Consider the following 23,746-nt stretch of genomic DNA (forward strand, 5'->3'; position numbering starts at 1 on the left):
CGGGTGAAGAATAGTGCCCATCGAGTCTTTTAGCCTCCCTGAGGTAATCTAAATTGCGGTGATCGGTGATGACTTCAAACTGATGATTTGCTCCCTCCAGCCAGTGTCTCCACTCTGTAAGGCAAGCTTAATTGCAAGCAGTTCTCGGTTACCAATGTCGTAATTCTGCTCCGACGGGGACAGCTTCTTAGAATAGAAGGTACATGGATGGAGTTTAGGAGGATCACCCTGCCGCTGGGATAGGACGCTCCGACCCCAGTAGAAGAGGCATCAACCTCGACGATGAAGGGGATATCTGGATTCGGATGAGCCAGAATCGGAGCGGTCTGAAAAGCTTCTTTAAGCTGTTGGAATGAGTTGGAGGCTTCTGGGGTGAAGGACAGAGACTTGGGCAGGCCATTGAGGGTGGATGTCAGAAGTGAACTGATGAGGCTGTAATTGTTGATGAATTTCCTCTAGCAGTTCCGGATGGTGTCCACCTTCCTCTGGTTGGTCCCATGTTGGTCGATGACATATCCAAGGAAATGGACTGAGGTGGTGTGGAACTTGCACTTCTCTAGCTTGAGGTACAGTTGATGCGCACAAAGTTTTTCTAGGACCTGCGTGATGTGGTGCCGGTGTTCAGTGAGGTTTCGGGAATAGATGAGGATGTCATCGATGTAGACCACTACGAATCTATTGAGGAATTCTTGGAAAATCTCATTCATAAAGCCTTGGAAGACCGCTGGTGAGTTGGACAGGCCATAGGGCATCACCCGGTATTCGTAGTGCCCAGAGGGTGTGATGAAAGCCGTCTTCCATTCATAACCTCAACGGATGCGGATAAGATTATAGGCACTACGCAGGTCCAACTTCGAGAAGATACAAGCTCCTCTTAGTTGCTCCAGAGCGGCCGGGACCAGAGGAAGGGGATAGCTGAGCTTGACAGTTTGTGAATTGAGATGACGGTAGTCGATCCACGGAGAAGAAGAAGCTTGAAGCAGCAGGGGATGTAGATGGTCGGATAAACTGCTGTTGCAGGGCTTCCTCAATGTACTCCTCCATGGCCTTCTGCTCCGGGATGGACAAAGGGTATACTCTACCTTTGGGTAATGTGGCTCCAGGTAGCAGGTCGATAGCACAGTCCCATGGCCGATGTGGTGGTAACTTGGTAGCCAGCTGCTTACTGAAGACATCCTGGAACGCCCGGTACTCTTCAGGAATCTCTACTTTATGGATGACTTCAGGACTCTCGATGGATGTGGAGTTGATGGAGAGGTTCTGACAGTCCCGAGTTGATGAAGAGGATGATGAGTTCTTGGGGATTCTTTGAACAGTAGAAAGACAGGATTTGAAACAGTTCTCACTCCATAGGATTATCTCACCAGAGTCCCAGTCGATGAGTGGTTGATGTTGGATCATCCACGGGCATCCCAGGATGAGGTCAGCAGTGGACTCTTCCAGCACCATGAATGTTATCTCCTCGGAGTGTAGACATCCAATGCGGAGCGTCAGAGTGGGGGAGAATACGACCCTTGCCCAGCGGTTTTCCTTGAATGGTGTATACGTGGTAAGATCCTGAGAACATCGTTGCTTGGGTGCATTCAGTTTCTGAAGGAGATGAGTTGAGATGAAGTTCCCCGCTGAACCGGAGTCGATGAGGGCTTGCGCTGAGACACGTATATCAGAGGTTAGGACATGAAAAGTAGTGCGTGACAATGTTTCAATCTTTGGTGGTAATTGGATTGTACTCACCACCGGGCGTGAGTATTATTTTATTATTTTAACTACTGTTGCATGATATGTTTAATGCATACACTTTTAATGCATGGCAATTTGAGGTAGAATGACAACTGCAAATGTGCCTAGAGGATGTGTCCGTATGAGATGCGAAAGCTGTGCAGGAGAAGAGAGAACCGTTCTACCGACTTTTGTTCTCTTCCTATTATTTGCCTCTTTCTCTTTGTGAACCGAGTTGCTTCACATAGAAAGATATACAAATAATCACAAAATAAAACCGAGGAGAATTAAAACATTTATAAAAGGAAATAAAAAGCTATACCGCTATATTGGTCCAATTGCCGGTTCGCCAATACACGGGGAAGGTATCACGTGTTCTGTCCTCACTCATGCAAAGTATTGGTTGGTTAACTTTGTAATACATTGATCATATGTATTTACTCGTTACTTCATCTGACTCCATAAATGAAAGGTTTAATAACATCTGTGCCTCACTAAAAGTGAGCGAATGTATGACTATTCCTTTTAACCATTAAATGAACAATGTCAAAATCAGTTAGAATAATCACATGTAACAATTTAATATTTCAGATATCAGACAAGAACCAGACAGGTCCTCTGCACAGACCCTATGGCCAGTTTCGGCTCCATACCGGCTTGATGAATCGATCTTTATGCAAAAGGAACTGGATGAATATTGAATGTTACCGATCCCGATCTGAATTCTGACTTGTGATACAGCCTGAATCATAATGACACTGTTCGTTCCTTGGCCAGAGGATAATGGCCTTTTTTGCAGAACTGATTTATAGATTAAATGAACTAATTTAATAATTGATGATCTTTACAATGGAACGGAATCAACATTGAAATGACTTCAGCAGAACAACAGCCGGAATGCATCATTTTCCTGTTATCACTGTATTATATAAAGAGCTATAAAAATATAGGTGACTTGACTTGACTTTGGGTCTTGGGTGTGTTCTAGTGAAAAGCTCAAGATCTAATAATAATAATAATTACAGATCACATGATCTCCAGCTTTGCATGTGAATGTGTGAAGTTACAAAACTGAAAAGATTATTTTATTAGTTTACTGAGTGTCGACAATGGCCTACAGTAATCAATATTGTTTTCATAGAGAAACACAGTATGGATATCACCCCTTTCATTTACTACAATGAATAAAATAACTGATGATTGTAAAATACTTCAATGTCATGAAATGCATTACCACCTCCGGTATGCATTACTTTTTAAATAATTCATTGGCCCATCATCAATTATTCTTACAGTTTCAGTTGTGTGTGTTTCTGTGTTTTAAACTGACACAGATATACTGAGGAATCAAGCACCCTAAATCCAGCATAGAGGGGTTCAGTGAATGTGTTAGTGAATGTAAGTAAGTGTGTGAGAGTGTGTGTGTAAGAGACGCTGTAGAAGGACAGAGTGCCAGCTGACACATCCACATACACTCCTACTCTCTTAGAGGATGAATGGACGGCAGGTATATCAGTTCTGTTATATTTGTGCCAGACAGTGAATCTGTTATCATAGCACCACAGACTCCAGGATTTGTCATTGGACCCAAACATACAGCCTCTCGTTCCTTTTCTGCTGATTCCTTTATATGTCACTGATATTTCAGCATCTCCGCTCCGTTCAGCTTCCCAGTAACACCGTCCAGTCAGACTCTCTCCACACAGAACCTGAGGTTCCTCATCAAATCTCTCTGGATGATCTGGATACGGCTGATGCTCTTTCACACGCGTCACCTTCCTGTTCTCTTCAGACAGAATGAGATGTGTGTTTGCTGTGTTTGGATCCAGTGTGAGATCACAGGCATCTGGACACAAGAAGAGAGAAACATCTATAACAACAAAACATTCATTAGACGAGTGTGTGTGTTTGTGTGTGTGTGTGTGAATAGACGTACACTTTCGTAGTCCTGCTGTCATCATGATCTCTCCTCCATGATCCACACTATAAACACACAAACACACATTAATGTAGATATGGGTCATGCACACACATGTTCTGTATATCAGTATCAGTGTTTGACACACTTGAGTATCTGCAATGAACAGTGTGTGTCCTTCAGTTTGTCCAAGAGCAGCTTGACTCCTGAATTTCCTGGGTGATTGTAGCTCAGATCCAGCTCTCTCAGGTGTGACAGGTTTGAACTCAGAACTGAAGACACAAAACCACAGCCTTCCTCTGTCACCATACAGCCAGACAACCTACAGATGGATCAAAACAGCCTCATCATCTACAAACACACATACAACACTCAACAGTTGAGTGAGTATCATTAACCCTCTGGGGACCAAGCTGTTTTTGGGGTCCTTGAGATGTTCTGACATGCCTTGACATTTGTGCTTTTTTCAGTTATTTATAAACATGTTAATGGCAAAGGTGTAAATTCACTCTATATAGCACAAACAGGGCTACCATAATATGCGAGCAACGTGTATGTAGATGTTTGTATTTTTAAGAGAATAATGTTTATGCGTGGTTATTGAAAAAAATTAAAATGAAAGTTGCTGAATTAAGACCACAAAACACATATTAAATATGTGTCCACAAGACTTTTGACTAATTGATGTTGTCCCTTTGAGTTCTAGCTTCAAAATGATGTAAAAATAGTCTTGCTTTATCGTTCACAAAAAAAAATACATTGATTTAAATGGTGTAAAACAGGTTTTGCTTGGAAAGCCAATATGCGAGGGGGAGGAGTAGTTTACACCTTAGATTATGAATGTCCCACCCACTCTGTATAATGAGCCATTCACTCAGGTGTGAAACTGACTGAGCCACAATGCAAGGACAAAAGATGTATTTAGAAGAAGACTTATATTGACCATTTAAGATTTCGCTTACATCTCTCTTGTAAATATGTTTTGCTATTTTATTCAAAATGTTACAATTACAACAATAATTACAATTTCAACAATATTTCAAGTGTACTCTTTCTTTGTAAAAAAAAAAAAAAAAAAGATTATAGGCCTACATTTTATCATATGTATTCATTAGTTTGAATATAGCCAACATTGGAACATCTAACATCTTAGTCTATGAATTTATTTTTGACAAAAATATTATTTTTTTTGCAGTTTAATACGTTGCTTATACAAATACATTTTATTTCAACATATTTTATTTCATCGATTTTTACTCATCTCAGTAGGCTATAGCAAAGCAGTTTATTCTTTCACACACAGACGCGCGATTCATATTTAGGCTAAACAGTCTTTACAAATATGTCCCCTTCATTCATCTCACAGAAAGGCGAGTCATATTATAGAAATGCGATTCATCTTTTTGCGGTTTACATAGGCCTACACTAACGTTATTCCATAACATTATTCCACACGTGAGAAAAGAAAACAGCCTACCTCACTCCTCAGCGGAATCTGCTCCTCATTTCAGGAGATATTGCTCCTCATCAGCACTGTTCTGAGGAATATTTTCTCCATAAGGTAGGCTATAATGTCTCACTCGCGAGGAGTCGCGACGCGCTTTGTTTACAGCTGATGTGGGCGTTTCACAGCTCTGAAATAGTTCTCAGAATTTGCGTTTGAATAGCACGCGCTCTCCGGGGAGTGGTCACATTACTGTGAATGAGCTCCTAATGAGCTCGACAGGAGTCGCTCTCTTTTTATACAGATTACAGAAGCTGAGAATATTTGTTTTTTATATAAATGACTTCATTTAAAAGATGCGATCTCAAGCTTTATGCCCGTGGGTCTGTTTGCCTGTTTGACTGAATTTTCGCGGAGTTATAGATCATTTTCGAACGCGTTTCAAATGGGAGTTTACTGACAGAGAGAAGGCAGAAATCGCATCATGTTAATTTTTCTTTATTTGTCAAAAAGCAAAACACTTTATTTTTATTGTGAGTATACAGAAAAAAAATAGAAACTGAACAGGATCGATTGATGTATTACACGAAAATGAAAGATCAAAATTAACAGAGCATTTAGTGTTTATTTTCATTGCTAAAAAAAAAAACGAGCAAAACGCGCGGGCGCGTTTGTGGTCCCCAGAGGGTTAACCCCCTGGGGTCGACGATCACGCCGGCGTGATCTGCTCGCTTTTTTTCTTATCAGTGCAAAAGAAACTCAAAATACTCTGTTGATTTTGATTTGGTTATACATCATTCAATCCTGTTAAGTGTCTATTTTTTTTCATGTATACTCACAATAAAAACAAAGTGTTTTGCTTTTCGCTAAATAAAGAAAAATAATTATGATGCGAGTTCTGCCTCTCTCTGTCAGTGAAGTCCATTCTGAAACGCTTCCGAAAATGAACTGTAACTCAGCGAATACTCAGTCACACAGGCATACAGACACACAGGCATGAAGCTTGAATTCTCTTCTTTTAAATGAAGTAATTTATATAAAAAACAAATATTCTCTGTTTATGTAATCAGTATGAAAAGAGAGAGATGTCAGTCATTTCATTTCATCTCATTAAGTGTTAATGTGACCACGCCCACGGAGAGTGCGCGCTATTCAAACGCAAATGATCTGAGGCAATCCATGCAAACGTGTCAACACCCACATCAGCTGGATAAAACACATCAAGTTTAATCTGCTGCCAGTTTAGTTGTTGTTGATTTACATGTGAAAACTGTTTAATAAAATAGCAAAAAATATATTTACAAGGTAGATGTAAGCAACATCTTAATAGGTCAATATAAACCTTCTCATTAAGTTATTTATTATTGTTTTTTATTAGTGACACATTTGGGGAGAGGATATATTCCAAAATTTTCTGAAAATACAGTATGAGAATTAACTGCATGGTTACTAGAAATATTTAGAAATGTTAGAAATGCATGCATTCAAAAAAAGTCCTCACATTCTTTCTTGTGGTACCCTCTCAGTGACACACCTGAATGAAAGGCTCATTATGCAGCTCATTATGTGGGTCATTGTCTTCTCAGGTGTGAATCAGAGCATTATTCATGATCCTTCATGCCCCCACACATATTGCCTTTCCAAACAAAAAGTGTCTTACAAAATTTAAATCAATGTATTGTTTTATGTGAATGATTAGGCAGGATGATTTTCAGATCATTTTGAAACAAAAACTCTAGGCGACAACATCCATTAGTCAAAAGTCTTGTGGACACATATTTAGTTTATGTCTTTTGTGGCCTTATTTCAGAAACTAAAATTTTTAGTTTTTTCAATAACCATGCATAAACATTATTCTCTCAAAAATACAAACATGTACATACATGTTGCTCACATATTATGGTAGCCCTGTTTGTGCTAAATAGAGTGTAATTACACCTTTGCCATTAATATGTTTATAAGCAACTGAAAAAAGCACAAATGTCAGGGCATGTCAAAACATCTCAAGGACCCCAAAAACACCTTAGACCCCAGAGGGTTAAGGGCCCTATTTTAACAATCTAAGCGCATGGTCTAAAGCGCACGGCAAAAGTTCACTTAGGGCGTGTCCGAATACACTTTTGCTAGTTTAACGATGGGAAAAATGGTCAGCACGCCAGGCGCATGGTCTAAAAGGGTTGTCCCTATTCTCTTAATGTAATGGGTGTGTTTTGGGATTTACTTGTGTTAAACCAGATTCACGTGTGTTAAATCAGAGTCTCATCTTTATGTACACAATAATAATCTTTTACATTGTAATCCTTTTATTTTAAATATTTGGCATGTTTGTGTGCTGCTGTGCATCCCTGTGTGTTTAATAAGCAGAGTGTTTGCACGTTGTGGACCTGCCTATAGGCGCACATTACTAACATTGGCGCTCATTAAATAACAAAAAAATATTACGCCATTGACATTAGTCAGTCTATTTCTGTTGCCTCAAAACAGCAACGCGCTAACAATGCGCCAGAACACACCAGAACAGCGTTTTCAGACCATGGGCGCAAATGCATTTGCTATTTAAACAATGTGGCGCAGGACGTGAAAATGATAACTACGTCGGACTGAAACTACCAAAAAACACTTGCGTCGCGCTTGGCGCTGCATTGCGCTGGGTGTAAGATAGGGCCCTAATTCTCTTTATATGTCTCACTTAAACAAAAACCTTTTTCATATTTCTCTACTAACCACATCACAATGTACTTTTCAAATATAAGCAATAACATATATTATAAAATGTGTATATAATGAATGTGTATATAATTCTAATAAATAAATATATTAGCAGTAATTTAATAATAAACCCCCTTCAGATTTGTAATCTTACATGCAGTCCTCCAACGGTTCACATTTACATTTCGATGAATGATCTCTGTGTTTCACTGTGATATTTCATTTGTTGAGGTTTTAAATGGGCTTTGATTCATCTACTGATAAAGAGTGTGAGTGTGTTCTAATCAGCTCTGATGTTTTTGATCAGTTTTTAGAAAATCGCTCTTATAATGTCTAATGAAATAAATGTTTGTTCAAATAGCTGTATAACAAATAGCTCATTATTTTCTATTATAAGCTCATTGTTTCACTATCTCTGAAACTCTCAGTTACATATGTAATATAATTTTATATAATTTAATTATCTTTATTTCTATTATAAAGAAAGCCCTAACCAGTATTTAAGATAAATGAAATCAGTATGAATATAATTGCAGAAGTTGTGCAGTAAATGACTCACATTAGAGGTTATGTAAGGTGTCATGTGATCAGTTCTCTTTCTGCATTTATGTTATGATTCATGTCTGTGTTCCCCTGTCTTGTCCCATGGTTAGCAGTTCCCTGTTATGTTGATTAGTTTCCCCAGGTGTTTCTGATTAGCCACACCCCCTTGTTATCTTGTTTAGCTTGTTTGCCTCTGTATTTAAACCCTGTGTCTTGTGTCAGTGTTTGTGGGTTCTTGATGTTGAATGTTGTTTTGTTCCTGAGTCTTGATCTTGAGTCTGTCTGCATCTATGAAGTTCTGGGTTTATTTAATAAAGTGCTGCATGTGGATTTGGATCCTGCTTCCTCCTTTGATTCTACCTCATCGTAACAATTTATTTCTGTGCTTCTGAGTTATATGATGGGAGGATAAAAGAGCAGAGCAGTGTATTGTTGTGTAGAAAAGAGAATTGCATGTGAAGCTGTATCAGATCCTGTTCAATTCAAATCACATTTATTTGTGTAGAACTTTTCACAATACATATAATTTCAAAGCAGCTTTACAGTAAATGCATGTCTACATTATAAATTAGAGTGATATGTTATCATACATGGCTATGTCTTGTATTTCAGAAATGTATTTCAGAAATGTACATATAAAAATCATGCAGTTAGCTAACAATGTATAATTTAATGCAGAAACAATGAGTTCATTGAAGTAATTATTACAAGCTGTGGACATTACTTACATTAAATACAATATATGGAAAATGTAGCATTGGAGTTCCAGCTCCAGCCTTGTATCCCGCCTTGTGTTGTTGAAGGATATCTATAAACTACAGCAGCCAGACAGCGAGAGGCACATCACTGACTGCTGCCTGCATTTCTCTAGTCAAAAGGTGAATTGTTGGCATCTCTTCCCTGATTGCTCCCGTCTGCCTTGCTGCTGATCGATTGCTCCTGTCTGCCTTGCTGCTGGTTTGCATCTGTCATTCCTCTTATCATTCCTTTTTGTTTATATTGCTAAATATAACTTACTCATCAACATATATTAGATATAGTCTAATATTGCCTATCACATTAATCTGACATTGCTAGCACAATACGCTAGTAGCTCGCTAGCCTGTTAACCTGCCATTCATGCTTGCCTTCTTTTTTTTATTTTTTTTTTATTGGCGATTCTATTACACAAAACATAAAAATAGAGACACCAGCCACCATAGTCACATGTTTATGCGGGAGCCAGAGCGCCTGACATCAAAGCAAATTTAAAAGTGCTGGCTAATGCTAATCGTAAATTCTCTAAGATTATTATTCACGTCGGCACTAATAATGTTCGACTTCGCCAGTCTGAGATCACTAAAATTAACGTTAAAGAGGTGTGTGAACTCGCAAGTATGATGTCAGGCACTGTAATATGCTCTGGCACCCTTCCTGTTCGTCGGAATGAGATACTCAGTAGACTGTCCTCACTCAATGGCTGGCTGTCTAAGTGGTGTCCGCAAAATGATATATAATTCATAGACAATTGGAAAAGTTTTTGGGGCAGACCTGACCTGTTGAAAAGAGATGGTATTCATCCCTCCTGGGATGGAGCTGCTATTCTCTCTAGTAATATGGCACATATGGCACGGTCTTAGAGCTCAAACATGACGATTTGGGGCTCAGGTCAGGAAGCAGACACACTGGCTAAACCGGCCGTCTGCTAGCTGTCTCACGTCACTGAGGCCAGATAAATCCCATCACATAGAGCCTCTTTCACCTAGATATCATCATATAGAGACTGTGTCTGTTCCCCAAATTAGGAAATACAAAAAACTCCCAAATTGAATTGATGTTCAGCAAATAAAAAAACAGATATAATACAAATGAACAGATGATAAAGCTCGAGTTGCTGAATATTCTATCCCTTACTTCAAAAGCACTTATTGTTAATGATATGATCACAGATTATAACCTAGATGTGCTGTGGTTGACAGAAACCTGGCTAAAAATAGACGATTACATTACTTTAAATGAGACCACCCCGCAAGATTATTGTGATAAACATGAGCCTCATTCAAATATAATTATTTTGAAGTGTTGGTGCTTAATGTAACACTATGTAGTGTAAATGATAAATCACATTTGAGATTTGTGCTGGCTACAGGCCACCAGGACACCATTTTTCTATCAGAGTTAGTACTGGCTGCAGATAAAGTCCTAATTGCTGGTGATTTTAATATACATGTAGATAACGAAAAAGATCCATTGGGATTGGTATTTAAAGACATTCTGAACTCTATTGGAGTTAGACAACACGTGTCAGGACCTACTCATTGTTGTAATCATACTCTAGATCTAATATTATCACATGGAATCAATGTTGTTGCTGTTGAAATTCTGCAGCAGAGTGATGACATCTCAGATCATTATCTAGTCTCATGTTAGCCAAGGCTGAAAAGCAGACTCCGTGTTACAAATATGTTAGACCTATCACTTCTGCTACTAAAGATTGCTTTATTAATAAAATTCCTGATCAGTTTCATCTCCTCAGCATCCCAGATAGCTTAGAACAGGGGTGCCCAACCCCTAATCAAACACACCTGCCTTTAATTTTCAAGCGATCCTGAAGACGTTAATTGGTTGCTTCAGGTGTGTTTGATTAGGGTTGGAGACAAACTGTGCAGGACAGTTGATCGGCAGGAGCAGGGTTGGGCTCCCCTGGCTTAGAAGATCTTGATATTGCGACAGAAACTTTTGACTCTCTCTTTTCCAGCACTTTAGACACAGTAGGTCCTTTGCGCTTAAACACACACATTAATCATTTTTAGACCATGTGCCTGGCGCGCCGACCATTTTTCCCGCTGTTAAACTAGCAAAAGTGGATTCGGACATCATTGACAAGTGACAGTGTACGTAGTACACGTCAACAAATACCTTATCTAGTGACTGGAATTTATTCAAACCTACATATTTGTGACTAAATATATCCAAGTATCAGCATCACGCTTGTTGCATTAAACCATCCAGCTGTATTAATGACTTGTTGCTAATTCTGTGTGAACCGTAAGTTTCCATCAGGATTACTTCAGTATGTGACTTTGTGGCGAGCAGGACGAGGCCGAGGGCCGTGAGAGAGCGGCATGAGGCCGGTGGCGTGATTACTCTGATGAGCGACACCTGCGAGACGCACCGGTCTCGAATCTCTCACAGAGGAGCGGAAGCATAAAGGAGGAGCGACGACAGTGAAGAGCGAGAGAGGACAGGCCTGATTTTATGTTGTGTTTTGTGTGGCCAGCAGTCGTCCGTGAGGGGCTGCTGGCTTTTACTTTCATTTTGTATTTGGTTTATTTTTATCATTAAAATGTTGAATGTTCGCCGGTTCCCGCCTCCTTCTTCCCATAACTATTGAACCTCGTTACATTGGTGCCGAAACCCGGGAAGAAGGAGGAACGCGCTGTCAAAGAGCCCTCGCCGCTGTGGGGAATCCGCGGTGCCATCGAGCATGGTGAGCAGAGTCCGTCGCCATGGACGCTCGAGGCGGTGCACTGGAGTGAGTTGCCGGGGGGACGGTCGAGCTCGCTGCTGGCCGCCTGGGTGCTGGAGGGACGGCTGCCGTCCGTGAGGGAGAGGAGGAGTCGCCGCCGTTCGCCGTGGGCCGGAGCCTGCTGTCGTCCGCCATGATGGGGAGGAGCAGGGAACGGGGGATTCCTGCCGTCTGCCCGTATCCGGAGGAGCCGTCGCCGTCCAACAGGCGGCGGAGGAGTCTCGTGCCGTCCACCGAGGGCTATCCAGCGGCACCGCCAGGCACCGCGGAGAAGATCGCCCAGCTGGTGCAGGGCCAGATGGCAGCGCGTTGTGGGAACCGGACTAATCATTTTTTTTTTGATTTTTTTTTTTTCCTCTCTCCCCTCTCTCGTCTCTGTCGCTCCTCATGCTTCCGTCTCCTTTTCTCTCGCCTCGTCTGTCCATACCCCCAGGTACCGCAGCCGCCGTGTTCGGTCTCCCCGGAGGAGGGGGAGGGGGGGAGTAGAGCGCAGTCTCGTGGGTACCCCCCGGCCTGCGAGGGGCGATGGGGGTATGTGGCGAGCAGGACGAGGCCGAGGGCCGTGAGAGAGCGGCATGAGGCCGGTGGCGTGATTACTCTGATGAGCGACACCTGCGAGACGCACCGGTCTCGAATCTCTCACGGAGGAGCGGAAGCATAAAGGAGGAGCGACGACAGTGAAGAGCGAGAGAGGACAGGCCTGATTTTATGTTGTGTTTTGTGTGGCCAGCAGTCGTCCGTGAGGGGCTGCTGGCTTTTACTTTCATTTTGTATTTGGTTTATTTTTATCATTAAAATGTTGAATGTTCGCCGGTTCCCGCCTCCTTCTTCCCATAACTATTGAACCTCGTTACAGACTTATTTCCAATGAAAAAGATAATTGAAAAAGAGATCTCTCATCTCTAGCTCACAGTCGTCACTCAAAGAAACTGGAACTGGACTGCGGATATACAACAAGCAAGCAGCTGATTCATTTTGATATCTCAATTTTCACTTCTTTATTTAAGGTGGTATGTCATTCATTGCAATATGCATGTTTACTACTAAGCATTTCGGGTATTGACAACATGCTTGTTGCTATGGCTTTTGCGGGTATTGGCAACATACTCGGTTCACTCAGGTAACTACAAAAGCATCCAGATTGCGCTGTCATTTGGGTTTGGGGGATATTGGCATATGGTTTTGTTTTGGGGGGTTATTGCTGCTCTCCCTGCTCTTATCCATGCTAGGCTGCATGGATGCGCAGGGAGTTCTCGCCCAGAACAGAACCATACCGCCAATCCAAACTGTATGCTAATTGTCAATCGTATTTGACGATAGTGGTCTTGACAGAAATCAAGCATAGCGTTAGTTCTGGCAGGTCACGTTAGTCAAGCTCGCATCAGCTGATTCTCAGCTGATCCACATCTACCTATAGGAATACGACGCCTATCACCATATACATAAGCTCCTTCAGTATTATCAGCAGCTAAGCGATTTGTGTATGCGCTCGCTTCCGCTTTATACCCGCACCGGCAGGCGGGGCGCGGAATGCAAATCCCGCATGCCAATCTTCATTGGCTCATTTTAGTTTCACTCGAAGGCAATTGGTCTCCCTAGCGTGATCCCAATTCATTGGTAACTCCTACCGACGTGATGTAGGAGTGACCGAACGAAAAGGAACTCACTTTAGTTGGACAATAACTTTATTTAAGAGCTGTTGTAAAGCCAAAACAATCTCTGTTACTTTAATTTCCTATTATAACTGTAAAGCTGCTTTGAAACAGTCCATACAGTTAAAGGCGCTATATAAATGAAGGTGACTAATTCAGGATGGACTTTAGTAACTACACTAATCATTGCCTTTACAGTTTAAACATGAACATTTACATAATTTAATTTATTCAATAAACACAATTGTATCACACACACACACACTATGTTGCTAGATCATGTTTAGCATGTGTAAGAGAGCAGCCAGAAAAATGGAGCGCAACAAAACTAGAGTTTTTTCGCATTTCATGGAAAGAGAGCACGATTGCGTACAGAGAGGCCTTAAAAACTGTTAGATCTGCTTATTTTTCAACCCTATTTGAAGAAAATAAACAAAACCTTAGTTCTGTCAGGACCACTATCATCAAATACGACTGACAATTAGCATACAGTTTAGATTGGCGGTATGGTTCCATTCTGGGCGAGAACTCTCTGCGCATCCATGCAGCCTAGCATGGATAAGAGCAGGGAGAGCAGCAATAACCCCCCTTGGGGTAAACAGAACAGAACCAACATGAATGTATGCAAATATATTTAATTCAAGATTTTTAAAGTACAACATAATTCGAGAATTTATTCTGATTCAAGGGGAATCAGAATGCCTAATCCTGACTGGGCGAGAGGAGGAGCTCAGGATGGAGGAGGGTAATTAACTCCTGAGAAACGCAATAGCTGCTGATAATACTGAAGGAGCTTATATATGTATACAGTGATAGGCGTCGTATTCCTATAGGTAGATGTGGATCAGCTGAGAATCAGCTGATGCGAGCTTGACTAATGTGACCTGCCAGAACTAACGCTATGCTTGATTTCTGTCAGTCAAATACCACTATCGTCAAATACGATTGACAATTAGCATACAGTTTGGATTGGCGGTATGGTTCTGTTCTGGGCGAGAACTCCCTGCGCATCCATGCAGCCTAGCATGGATAAGAGCAGGGAGAGCAGCAATAACCCCCCAAAACAAAACCATATGCCAATATCCCCCAAACCCAAATGACAGCGTAATCTGGATGCTTTTGTAGTTACCTGAGTGAACCAAGGCAACAAGCATGTTGCCAATACCTGAAAAGCTTGAGCAACAGCATGTTACCTACAATACCGGAAAGCCTTAAGCAACAAGTATGTTGGCCTTACCCAGATGACCTAAACGAGTATGTTGCCAATACCCGCAAAAGCCATAGCAACAAGCATGTTGTCAATACCCGAAATGCTTGGCAGTAAACATGCATATTGCAATGAATGACATACCACCTTAAATGAAGAAGTGCTTGCTTGTTGTATATCCACAGTCCAGTTCCAGTTTCTTTGAGTGACGACTGTGAGCTAGAGATGAGAGATCTCTTTTTCAATCTTTTTCATTGGAAATAAGTCACATAGTGAAGTAATCCTGATGGAAACTTCCGGTTCACACAGAATTAGCAACATACTGTATGTCATTAATACAGCTGGGTGGTTTACCCAATGCATCTTTTTCATTATCTCCATGTATATTAAAATCACCAACAATTAGGACTTTATCTGCAGTCAGTACTAACTCTGATAGAAAATTCTCAAAGAAATGTATCAAATTCTTTGATAAAGTCTGAATGGTGCCCTGGTGACCTGTATACAGCAGCCAGCACAAATCTCAAACGTGATTTATCATTTACACTACATAGTGTTACATTAAGCACCAACACTTCAAAAGAATTATATTTGAACGAAGTTCATGTTTATCACAATAATCTTGGGGGGTGGACTCATTTAAAGTAATGTAATCGTCTATTTTTAGCCAGGTTTCTGTCAACCACAGCACATCTAGGTTATAATCTGTGATCATATCATTAACAATAAGTGCTTTTGAAGTAAGAGATAGAATATTCAGCAACCCAAGCTTTATCATCTGTTCATTTGTATTAGATCTGTTTTTTTATTTGCTGAACATCAATTCAATTTGGGAGTTTTTTGTATTTCCTAATTTGGGGAACTGACACAGGTAGGGTTGCAAAGTTTCCAGAATTTTCAGAAACTTTTCAGGATTATTTGGAAATTTTCAGAAACTTTTAGAAATTTTCAGGAAATTTACCAGAAATGTTCAGCCCCTTTGCAACCCTAGACACAGTCTCTATATGATGATATTTAGGTGAAAGAGGCTCTATGTGATGGGATTTATCTGGCCTCAGTGACGTGAGACAGCTAGCAGACGGCCGGTTTAGCCAGTGTGTCTGCTTCCTGACCTGAGCCCCAAATCGTCATGTTTGAGCTCTAAGACCGTGCCATATGTGCCATATTACTAGAGAGAATAGCAGCTCCATCCCAGGAGGGATGAATACCATCTCTTTTCAACAGGTCAGGTCTGCCCCAAAAACTTTTCCAATTGTCTATGAATTATATATCATTTTGCGGACACCACTTAGACAGCCAGCCATTGAGTGAGGACAGTCTACTGAGTATCTTATCACTCCGGCGAACAGGAAGGGTGCCAGAGCAAATTACAGTGCCTGACATCATACTTGCGAGTTCACACATCTCTTTAACGTTAATTTTAGTGATCTCAGACTGGTGAAGTCGAACATTATTAGTGCCGAGGTGAATAATAATCGTAGAGAATTTACGATTAGCATTAGCCAGCACTTTTAAATTTGCTTTGATGTCAGGCGCTCTGGCTCCCGCATAAACATGTGACTATGGTGGCTGGTGTCTCTATTTTCATGTTTCGTGTAATAGAATCGCCAATAACTAGGGAAAAAAAAAGAAAGAAGGCAAGCATGAATGGCAGGTTAACAGGCTAGCGAGCTACTAGCGTATTGTGCTAGCGATGTCAGATTAATGTGATAGGCAATATTAGTCTATATCTAATATATGTTGATGAGTAAGTTATATTTAGCAATATAAACAAAAAGGAATGATAAGAGGAATGACAGATGCAAACCAGCAGCAAGGCAGACAGGAGCAATCGATCAGCAGCAAGGCAGACGGGAGCAATCAGGGAAGAGATGCCAACAATTCACCTTTTGACTAGAGAAATGCAGGCAGCAGTCAGTGATGTGCCTCTCGCTGTCTGGCTGCTGTAGTTTATAGATATCCTTCAACAACACAAGGCGGGATACAAGGCTGGAGCTGAACTTCAATGCTAAATTTTCCATATATTGTATTTAATGTAAGTAATGTCCACAGCTTGTAATAATTACTTCAATGAACTCATTGTTTCTGCATTAAATTATACATTGTTAGCTAACTGCATGATTTTTATATGTACATTTCTGAAATACATTTCTGAAATACATTTCTGAAATACAAGACATAGCCATGTATGATAACATATCACTCTAATTTATAATGTAGACATGCATTTACTGTAAAGCTGCTTTGAAATTATATGTATTGTGAAAAGTTCTACACAAATAAATGTGATTTGAATTGAACAGGATCTGATACAGCTTCACATGCAATTCTCTTTTCTACACAACAATACACTGCTCTGCTCTTTTATCCTCCCATCATATAACTCAGAAGCACAGAAATAAATGTAGAAAGAGAACTGATCACATGACACCTTACATAACCTCTAATGTGAGTCATTTACTGCACAACTTCTGCAATTATATTCATACTGATTTATCTTCATACTTCATTTATCTTAAATACTGGTTAGGGCTTTCTTTATAATAGAAATAAAGATAATTAAATTATATAAAATTATATTACATATGTAACAGAGTTTCAGAGATAGTGAAACAATGAGCTTATAATAGAAAATAATGAGCTATTTGCTATACAGCTATTTGCATCAGCATTTATTTCATTAGACATTATAAGAGCGATTTTCTAAACACTGATCAAAAACATCAGAGCTGATTAGAACACACTCACACACGCTTTATCAGTAGATGAATCAAAGCCCATTTAAAACCTCAACAAATGAAATATCACAGTGAAACACAGAGATCATTCATCGAAATGTAAATGTGAACCGTTGGAGGACTGCATGTAAGATTACAAATCTGAAGTGTGTTTATTATTAAATTACTGCTAATATATTTCATTATTAGAATTATATACACATTCATTATATACACATTTTATAATATATGTTATTGCTTATATTTGAAAAGTACATTGTGATGTGGTTAGTAGAGAAATATGAAAAAGGTTTTTGTTTAAGTGAGACATATAAAGAGAATTAGGGCCCTATCTTACACCCGGCGCAATGCAGCGCCAAGCGCGACGCAAGTGTTTTTTGATAGTTTCAGTCCGACACAGTTATCATTTTCAAGTCCTGCGCCACGTTGTTTAAATAGCAAATGCATTTGCGCTCATGGGCATGCTGGTCTGAAAACGAGGTGTGTTCTGGCGCATTGTTGGCGCGTTGCTGTTTTGAGGCAACAGAAATAGACCATTGGTTAGAGTCTCATCTCCCATTGAGGCGCCATTGACCAAAAGAAGCCTGGTCTAAAGTCAATGGCGCAATATTTTTTTGTTATTTAATGAGCGCGTTAGTAATGTGCGCCTATAGGCAGGTCCACAACGTGCAAACACTCTGCTTATTAAACACACAGGGATGCACAGCAGCACACAAACATGCCAAATATTTAAAATAAAAGGATTACAATGTAAAAGATTATTATTGTGTACGTAAAGATGAGACTCTGATTTAACACATTTGAATCTGGTTTAACACACGTAAATCCCAAAACACACCCTTTACTCATGAAGAGAATAGGGACAACCGTTTTAGACCATGCGCCTGGCGCGCCGACCATTTTTCCCATCGTTAAACTAGCAAAAGTGGATTCGGACACGCCCTAAGTGAACTTGTGCCGTGCGCTTTAGACCATGTGCTTAGATTGTTAAAATAGGGCCCTTAACCCTCTGGGGTCTAAGGTGTTTTTGGGGTCCTTGAGATGTTTTGACATGCCCTGATATTTGTGCTTTTTTCAGTTGCTTATAAACATATTAATGGCAAAGGTGTAATTACACTCTATTTAGCACAAACAGGGCTACCATAATATGTGAGCAACATGTATGTACATGTTTGTATTTTTGAGAGAATAATGTTTATGCATGGTTATTGAAAAAACGTAAAAATGTATTTACTAAAGTTTCTGAAATAAGGCCACAAAACACATACTAAATATGTGTCCACAAGACTTTTGACTAATGGATGTTTTCGCCTAAAGTTTTTGTTTCAAAATGATCTGAAAATCATCCTGCCTAATCATTCACATAAAACAATACATTGATTTAAATTTTGTAAGACACTTTTTGTTTGGTATGCGTGATATGCGTGGGGGCATGAATGATCATGAATGATGCTCTGATTCACACCTGAGAAGACAATGACCCGCATAATGAGCTGCATAATGAGCTGCATAATGAGCCTTTCATTCAGGTGTGTCACTGAGAGGGTACCACAAGAAAGAATGTGAGGACTTTTTTTGAATGCATGCATTTCTAACATTTCTAAACATTTCTAGAAACCATGCAGTTAATTCTCATACTGTATTTTCAGAAAATTTTGGAATATATCCTCTCCCCAAATGAGTCACTAATAAAAAACAATAATAAATAACTTAATGAGAAGGTTTATATTGACCTATTAAGATGTTGCTTACATCTACCTTGTAAATATATTTTTTGCTATTTTATTAAACAGTTTTCACATGTAAATAAACAACAATTACAATTTTAATTGGAATGCAATTAAAATTTGAATTGCGTGGAATGCAAATCCCGCATGCCAATCTTCATTGGCTCGTTTTAGTTTCACTCGAAGGCAATTGGTCTCCCTAGCGTGATCCCAATTCATTGGTAACTCCTACCGACATGACGTCTCTGTTCCCTCACTCAGGGAACGAGGGTTACCATACGTAACCGAGACGTTTTGATTGATTCACTTCCGTTGCAAAGATCATTAGTTATTAACTTAGGGGCTAACACGACACCGCTCTAACAGAAAACCCTTAACGCGCTCCGGCCCACTCATTCGCACAACAACAGCGCCTGGTGGCTCGAGAACGCAAACCTTGAAATAGGTTCCAAGGTGAACCTGTGAAAACGCTGATGACGTGCACATGCGTATTACGTGTTTAGGCTATACAGGTATTCTTGGTTGAATTTATATGTGCACAGGCGTGTAGTCTTTCCTTACAAATTGACCTCAACAAATTACTAGTCTGGCCTTAAAAATGTATAATACAGATTTGTTTATCGCTTTGACTAATTGACTAATTCTGTTAGATGATTTAACGAGTTTAGAAATTTCTTCCTCTCTTATAGCAATGAATGAATCGAATTTTTCCTCAGGGAGACTACAATGCACTGCCTGATGCGATACTGTAGTAGACGGTTTCATAGTTATAATTTTCTCCCTGATATTATCAATCTTGTAAGTAAAGAAGTTCATAAAGTCATTACTGTTGTGCTGCTTGGAAACGTCTGGGGTTGAAGCTTTATTTTTCATTAATTTGGCCACTGTTTCAAATAAATACCTAGGGTTTTTATTACACTGTTGTAGTGTAATAAACTTTATTTTTCGTTAATTTAGCTACTGTTTCAAACAAATACCTGGGTTTTTATTACACTGTTGTTGTGCGAATGAGCGGGCCGGAGCGCGTTAAGGGTTTTCTGTCAGAGCGGTGTCGTGTAAGCCCCTAAGTTAATAACTAATGATATTTGCAACAGAAGTGAATCAATCAAAACTAACTTAAGCTTGACAATAACTTTATTCCAGAGCTGCTATAAAGCCAAAACAATCTCTGTTACTTTAATTTCCTATTTTAAGTGTAAAGCTTTATCACACACAAGCACATTATGTTGCTAGATCATATTTAGCACGTTGAGATGTCAGAAGATCAGCTACTACGTTTTTTTTCTCCACAACTTAAACATCTTGCAATGTTTGTTTTTTTTTCACCTGGTCTACTCTGCTCACACTGGCTTTAAGATATTAAGGCACAATTTTCAGTAAAGCAGGTTGGAAAGCACTTGGATTGTGAAAAGCAATATAAAAACAATATTGAATTGGCATTACTTTGTTTTCTTTCCTTTTATTTCAACTAAATTAATTAAACTGAATGTGAAAATCAAACCTCAGTATCAGCAGCTGACAGTTTGAACTCTTCAGTCCATCAGAGAGCAGCTTCACACCTGAATCCTGCAGGTCATTGTTACTCAGGTCCAGCTCTCTCAGGACACAGTTTGAGGACTGAAGAGCTGATGACAAACTCTCACAACACTGACCAGTGAGATTACAGCCAGAAAGACTTAAAAATAGCAGAACACAAATATCAACAGTCAGATCATCTACAAATACACATCAACAATACGACCAGCTGTCTATAAATTATCTTTTATATGTTCTTAAATACCTCAATATCTGCAGCTGGCAGTTTGGTCTCTTCAGTCCATCAGAGAGCAACTTCACTCCTGAATCCTGCAGGTCATTGTTACTCAGGTCCAGCTCTCTCAGGACACAGTTTGAGTATTGAAGGGCTGATGACAAGCTCTCACAACACCGATCAGTGAGATTACAGCCAGCAAGACTAGAAAAGATTAAATAACATAAAATTAAAACAATTGGTGACTGTGTCAAAGTAATGTAAAAAATGTACAGTTCTTTGTAAGAGTCTGGATCCAAACTGGAGCTGGCATAATCTCTAGTTACCTCACGATGAGCATCCACAGTTAGGAAACGGAAAGCAAATGGAAAATAATTAGCATAGCTGCTAGGGGTGTAAGAAAATATTGATACACATGAATATTGCGATATTATGTTTGGCGATACTATAAGGAGATTGACAAGAGTCATGTTGTTTGCAAAATAAGCCAATGCTAAAATCCAATACTCAGGAAACACAATGAATCCGAGAATTCACTTAACATCCCAATGCCATCCGCGCTGCTGAGATTGGTGTTTCAATAGAACATGTAAATATATACTGCATGCTTTCCTCTCAACAAAATAAACACACAACATAAATTACAAATATGAGAAAAAAGGCGTAAGAAAGAATCTGATCATAGCGATGTGGACATGTTTGCACAAGCTCTGCAATTCAGCACTCCAGTGAAGGCAAGTTTATTTATATAGCACTTTATACAACAGATGTAGATGCTTTAAAGCAAGTAGCTTTACGTAATTAAATATAAAAAACAGTGTCATGGAGTGGACTATGCACTTTCTGTTGTTAAATCCTTGACAAATTAAAAGCTGCTATACTCTAAACCTTTAAAGCAGGATCCGAGAATGTATACAAACTCATATATATATATATATATATATATATATATATATATATATATATTTAAACATACAGATAAGGATTATAAAATATATATTCGGGGGGCGCTGCTGAGTAATGGAGGAGTGAGACGTGTTTTACACAGCTCTGGTAACTTTTATTTTATTAATACACTAAACACATGTATATCCGTCTAAAAGTGCTTTGAAGTGACATAAAAAGATACAAGCAAGTGAGAAACTAAATCTAAAAGGAGAGAACGATGTCAAAAAAGGGAAAATCCAAAAAGAACGACCAACAAGAATCAGGCCTTGATCAACCCTCAGACTCAACTGATGTGGTGGAGCCCGACCACCTGAGTGAGGAGGCAAACCCACCAAACCAAACGCGCCACTATTGATGTCCGTATACAGACGGTGTACACTGTGCTGAGAGGAGAATTGGCTACAACTAAAGAAGAACTGCAGACTTCCATTACGAACCTGGAGAAAACCACAACCTCGCATGCTAACACTATTGGAGAAATGGAGAAGTCCGCCTCACACCAGTCGGACGATGTCACTGCACTTCAACGTCAAGTCACCCGCCTGAACTCTGAAGTAGAAAAACTAACTGAGAAATGCGAAGACCTAGAAGGGCGTTCAAGGAGACACAACATCCGGGTCATCGGAGTCCCTGAGGGGACCGAGGGACCCTGGCCGAGAGACTTTATCGCCGGGTTGATGCGGAGAACCAAGATATTCAGAGAGGCGGTTATGTTACTGGTGTTTGCTTGTTAGCTTTTATGGCTAAAGCTAGCACAACAATAGCTGTCACCTATCCACGTGAGTTACACACTCATACACATACACAGCTGGTGCCTCACCATTTGACTGTAAAACCGCCATTCTCATTAGAAGAATAATTGGAAAATGTTATGTCCCGCCTCATACAGATCGAGGTTTGCACTGTTAACATTACCTTTTTTTCTTTCTTTCTTTTTTCTGATATCTTATAGAGCCCTGACAATTGTTCAGCTAGTTCTTTAAAGTGTGGAAATGGCTCATAGTTATTGAAAGATATCCAATGTGTTACTGTTATTGAGTTACAACTCAGTTAAGTTTTTGGTCATACATATTTAAACTATTTCTCCCTTTTTTTTTTCTTTTTTTTTATATACAGAATCCCCACTCTGGGGAAAATCTGATAAGCTTTCCTTCTTAGCTATAGATATTGGGTATATGGGTACACGTATATGTATGGGTATGTGGGCCTGTGTATATGTTTATATTTGTGTATGTGTGTGTGTGCGCGTGTGTGTGTACGCATAGTTTTGTGCGTGCGTGTGTGTGTGTGTATGCCCATGGATACTATATTACTATGGCACTCTAACTAATTATATTTTCTTCTCTTCACTAAACTACCTAAAAATTTTGTGTAAGTTACCAAGCTATGGGATCACAGATAGGAGTTAGCATCAGGCCACCAGAAGGTGTGGGGAAGTAACCCAAGTTACTGGTTTATTTGTACTTACTTCCTTAAGAAGGCTCGCGCCACATTCACTTCGAATTGGCTAGAGTAGTTTTGTTTTCATCTGTTACTATGGGGACTGGGCTGACCTTGATAAGGATTGTGGGGCGGACTGGGGTAGAGGGGAGGGGAGGGATAGGAAGACCATTTACTCAAATCCTACACATTGACAACTGTACTGCTACGGATACTGTACTGTTCATAGATTCCTGATGTATGATAGTCTAAACAATCACAGTAGGAATGTTTCTAACAGTAGTTGAAGGACACCTAAGAATTTTGTATTACCATTCATCTTCATGCAGTTATAACTGTTTTTTTTTTTTACATTACTTCTTAATCAGTAACAGACACTGTTATAAACAAATGATAAAGCTTGGGTTGCTGAATATTCAATCCCTTACTTCAAAAGCACTTAT

At 39.7% G+C, this 23,746-nt stretch overlaps 1 protein-coding gene across 2 annotated transcripts in view; it reads right to left on the minus strand.

The window, feature by feature from the left end:
• Positions 1-2,275: 2,275 nt before the first annotated feature.
• LOC311068874 (NLR family CARD domain-containing protein 3-like) overlaps positions 2,276-23,746 on the minus strand; it is a 33,622-nt gene continuing 12,151 nt past the window's right edge. For both annotated transcript variants that reach the window (XM_084091644.1, XM_084091645.1), the window contains 5 exons: positions 20,946-21,119; positions 20,667-20,840; positions 3,786-3,959; positions 3,656-3,702; positions 2,276-3,565 (listed from right to left, as the gene is read on the minus strand). In XM_084091644.1, the coding sequence (XP_083947770.1) occupies positions 3,009-3,565; positions 3,656-3,702; positions 3,786-3,959; positions 20,667-20,840; positions 20,946-21,119 (1,126 nt within the window). In that variant the 3' untranslated portion in view covers positions 2,276-3,008. The remainder of the gene's footprint in view (positions 3,566-3,655; positions 3,703-3,785; positions 3,960-20,666; positions 20,841-20,945; positions 21,120-23,746) is intronic.

Source organism: Abramis brama, assembly GCF_963993115.1.
Source record: "Abramis brama genome assembly, chromosome: 18".
NCBI classification, from domain to species: Eukaryota; Metazoa; Chordata; class Actinopteri; order Cypriniformes; family Leuciscidae; genus Abramis; species Abramis brama.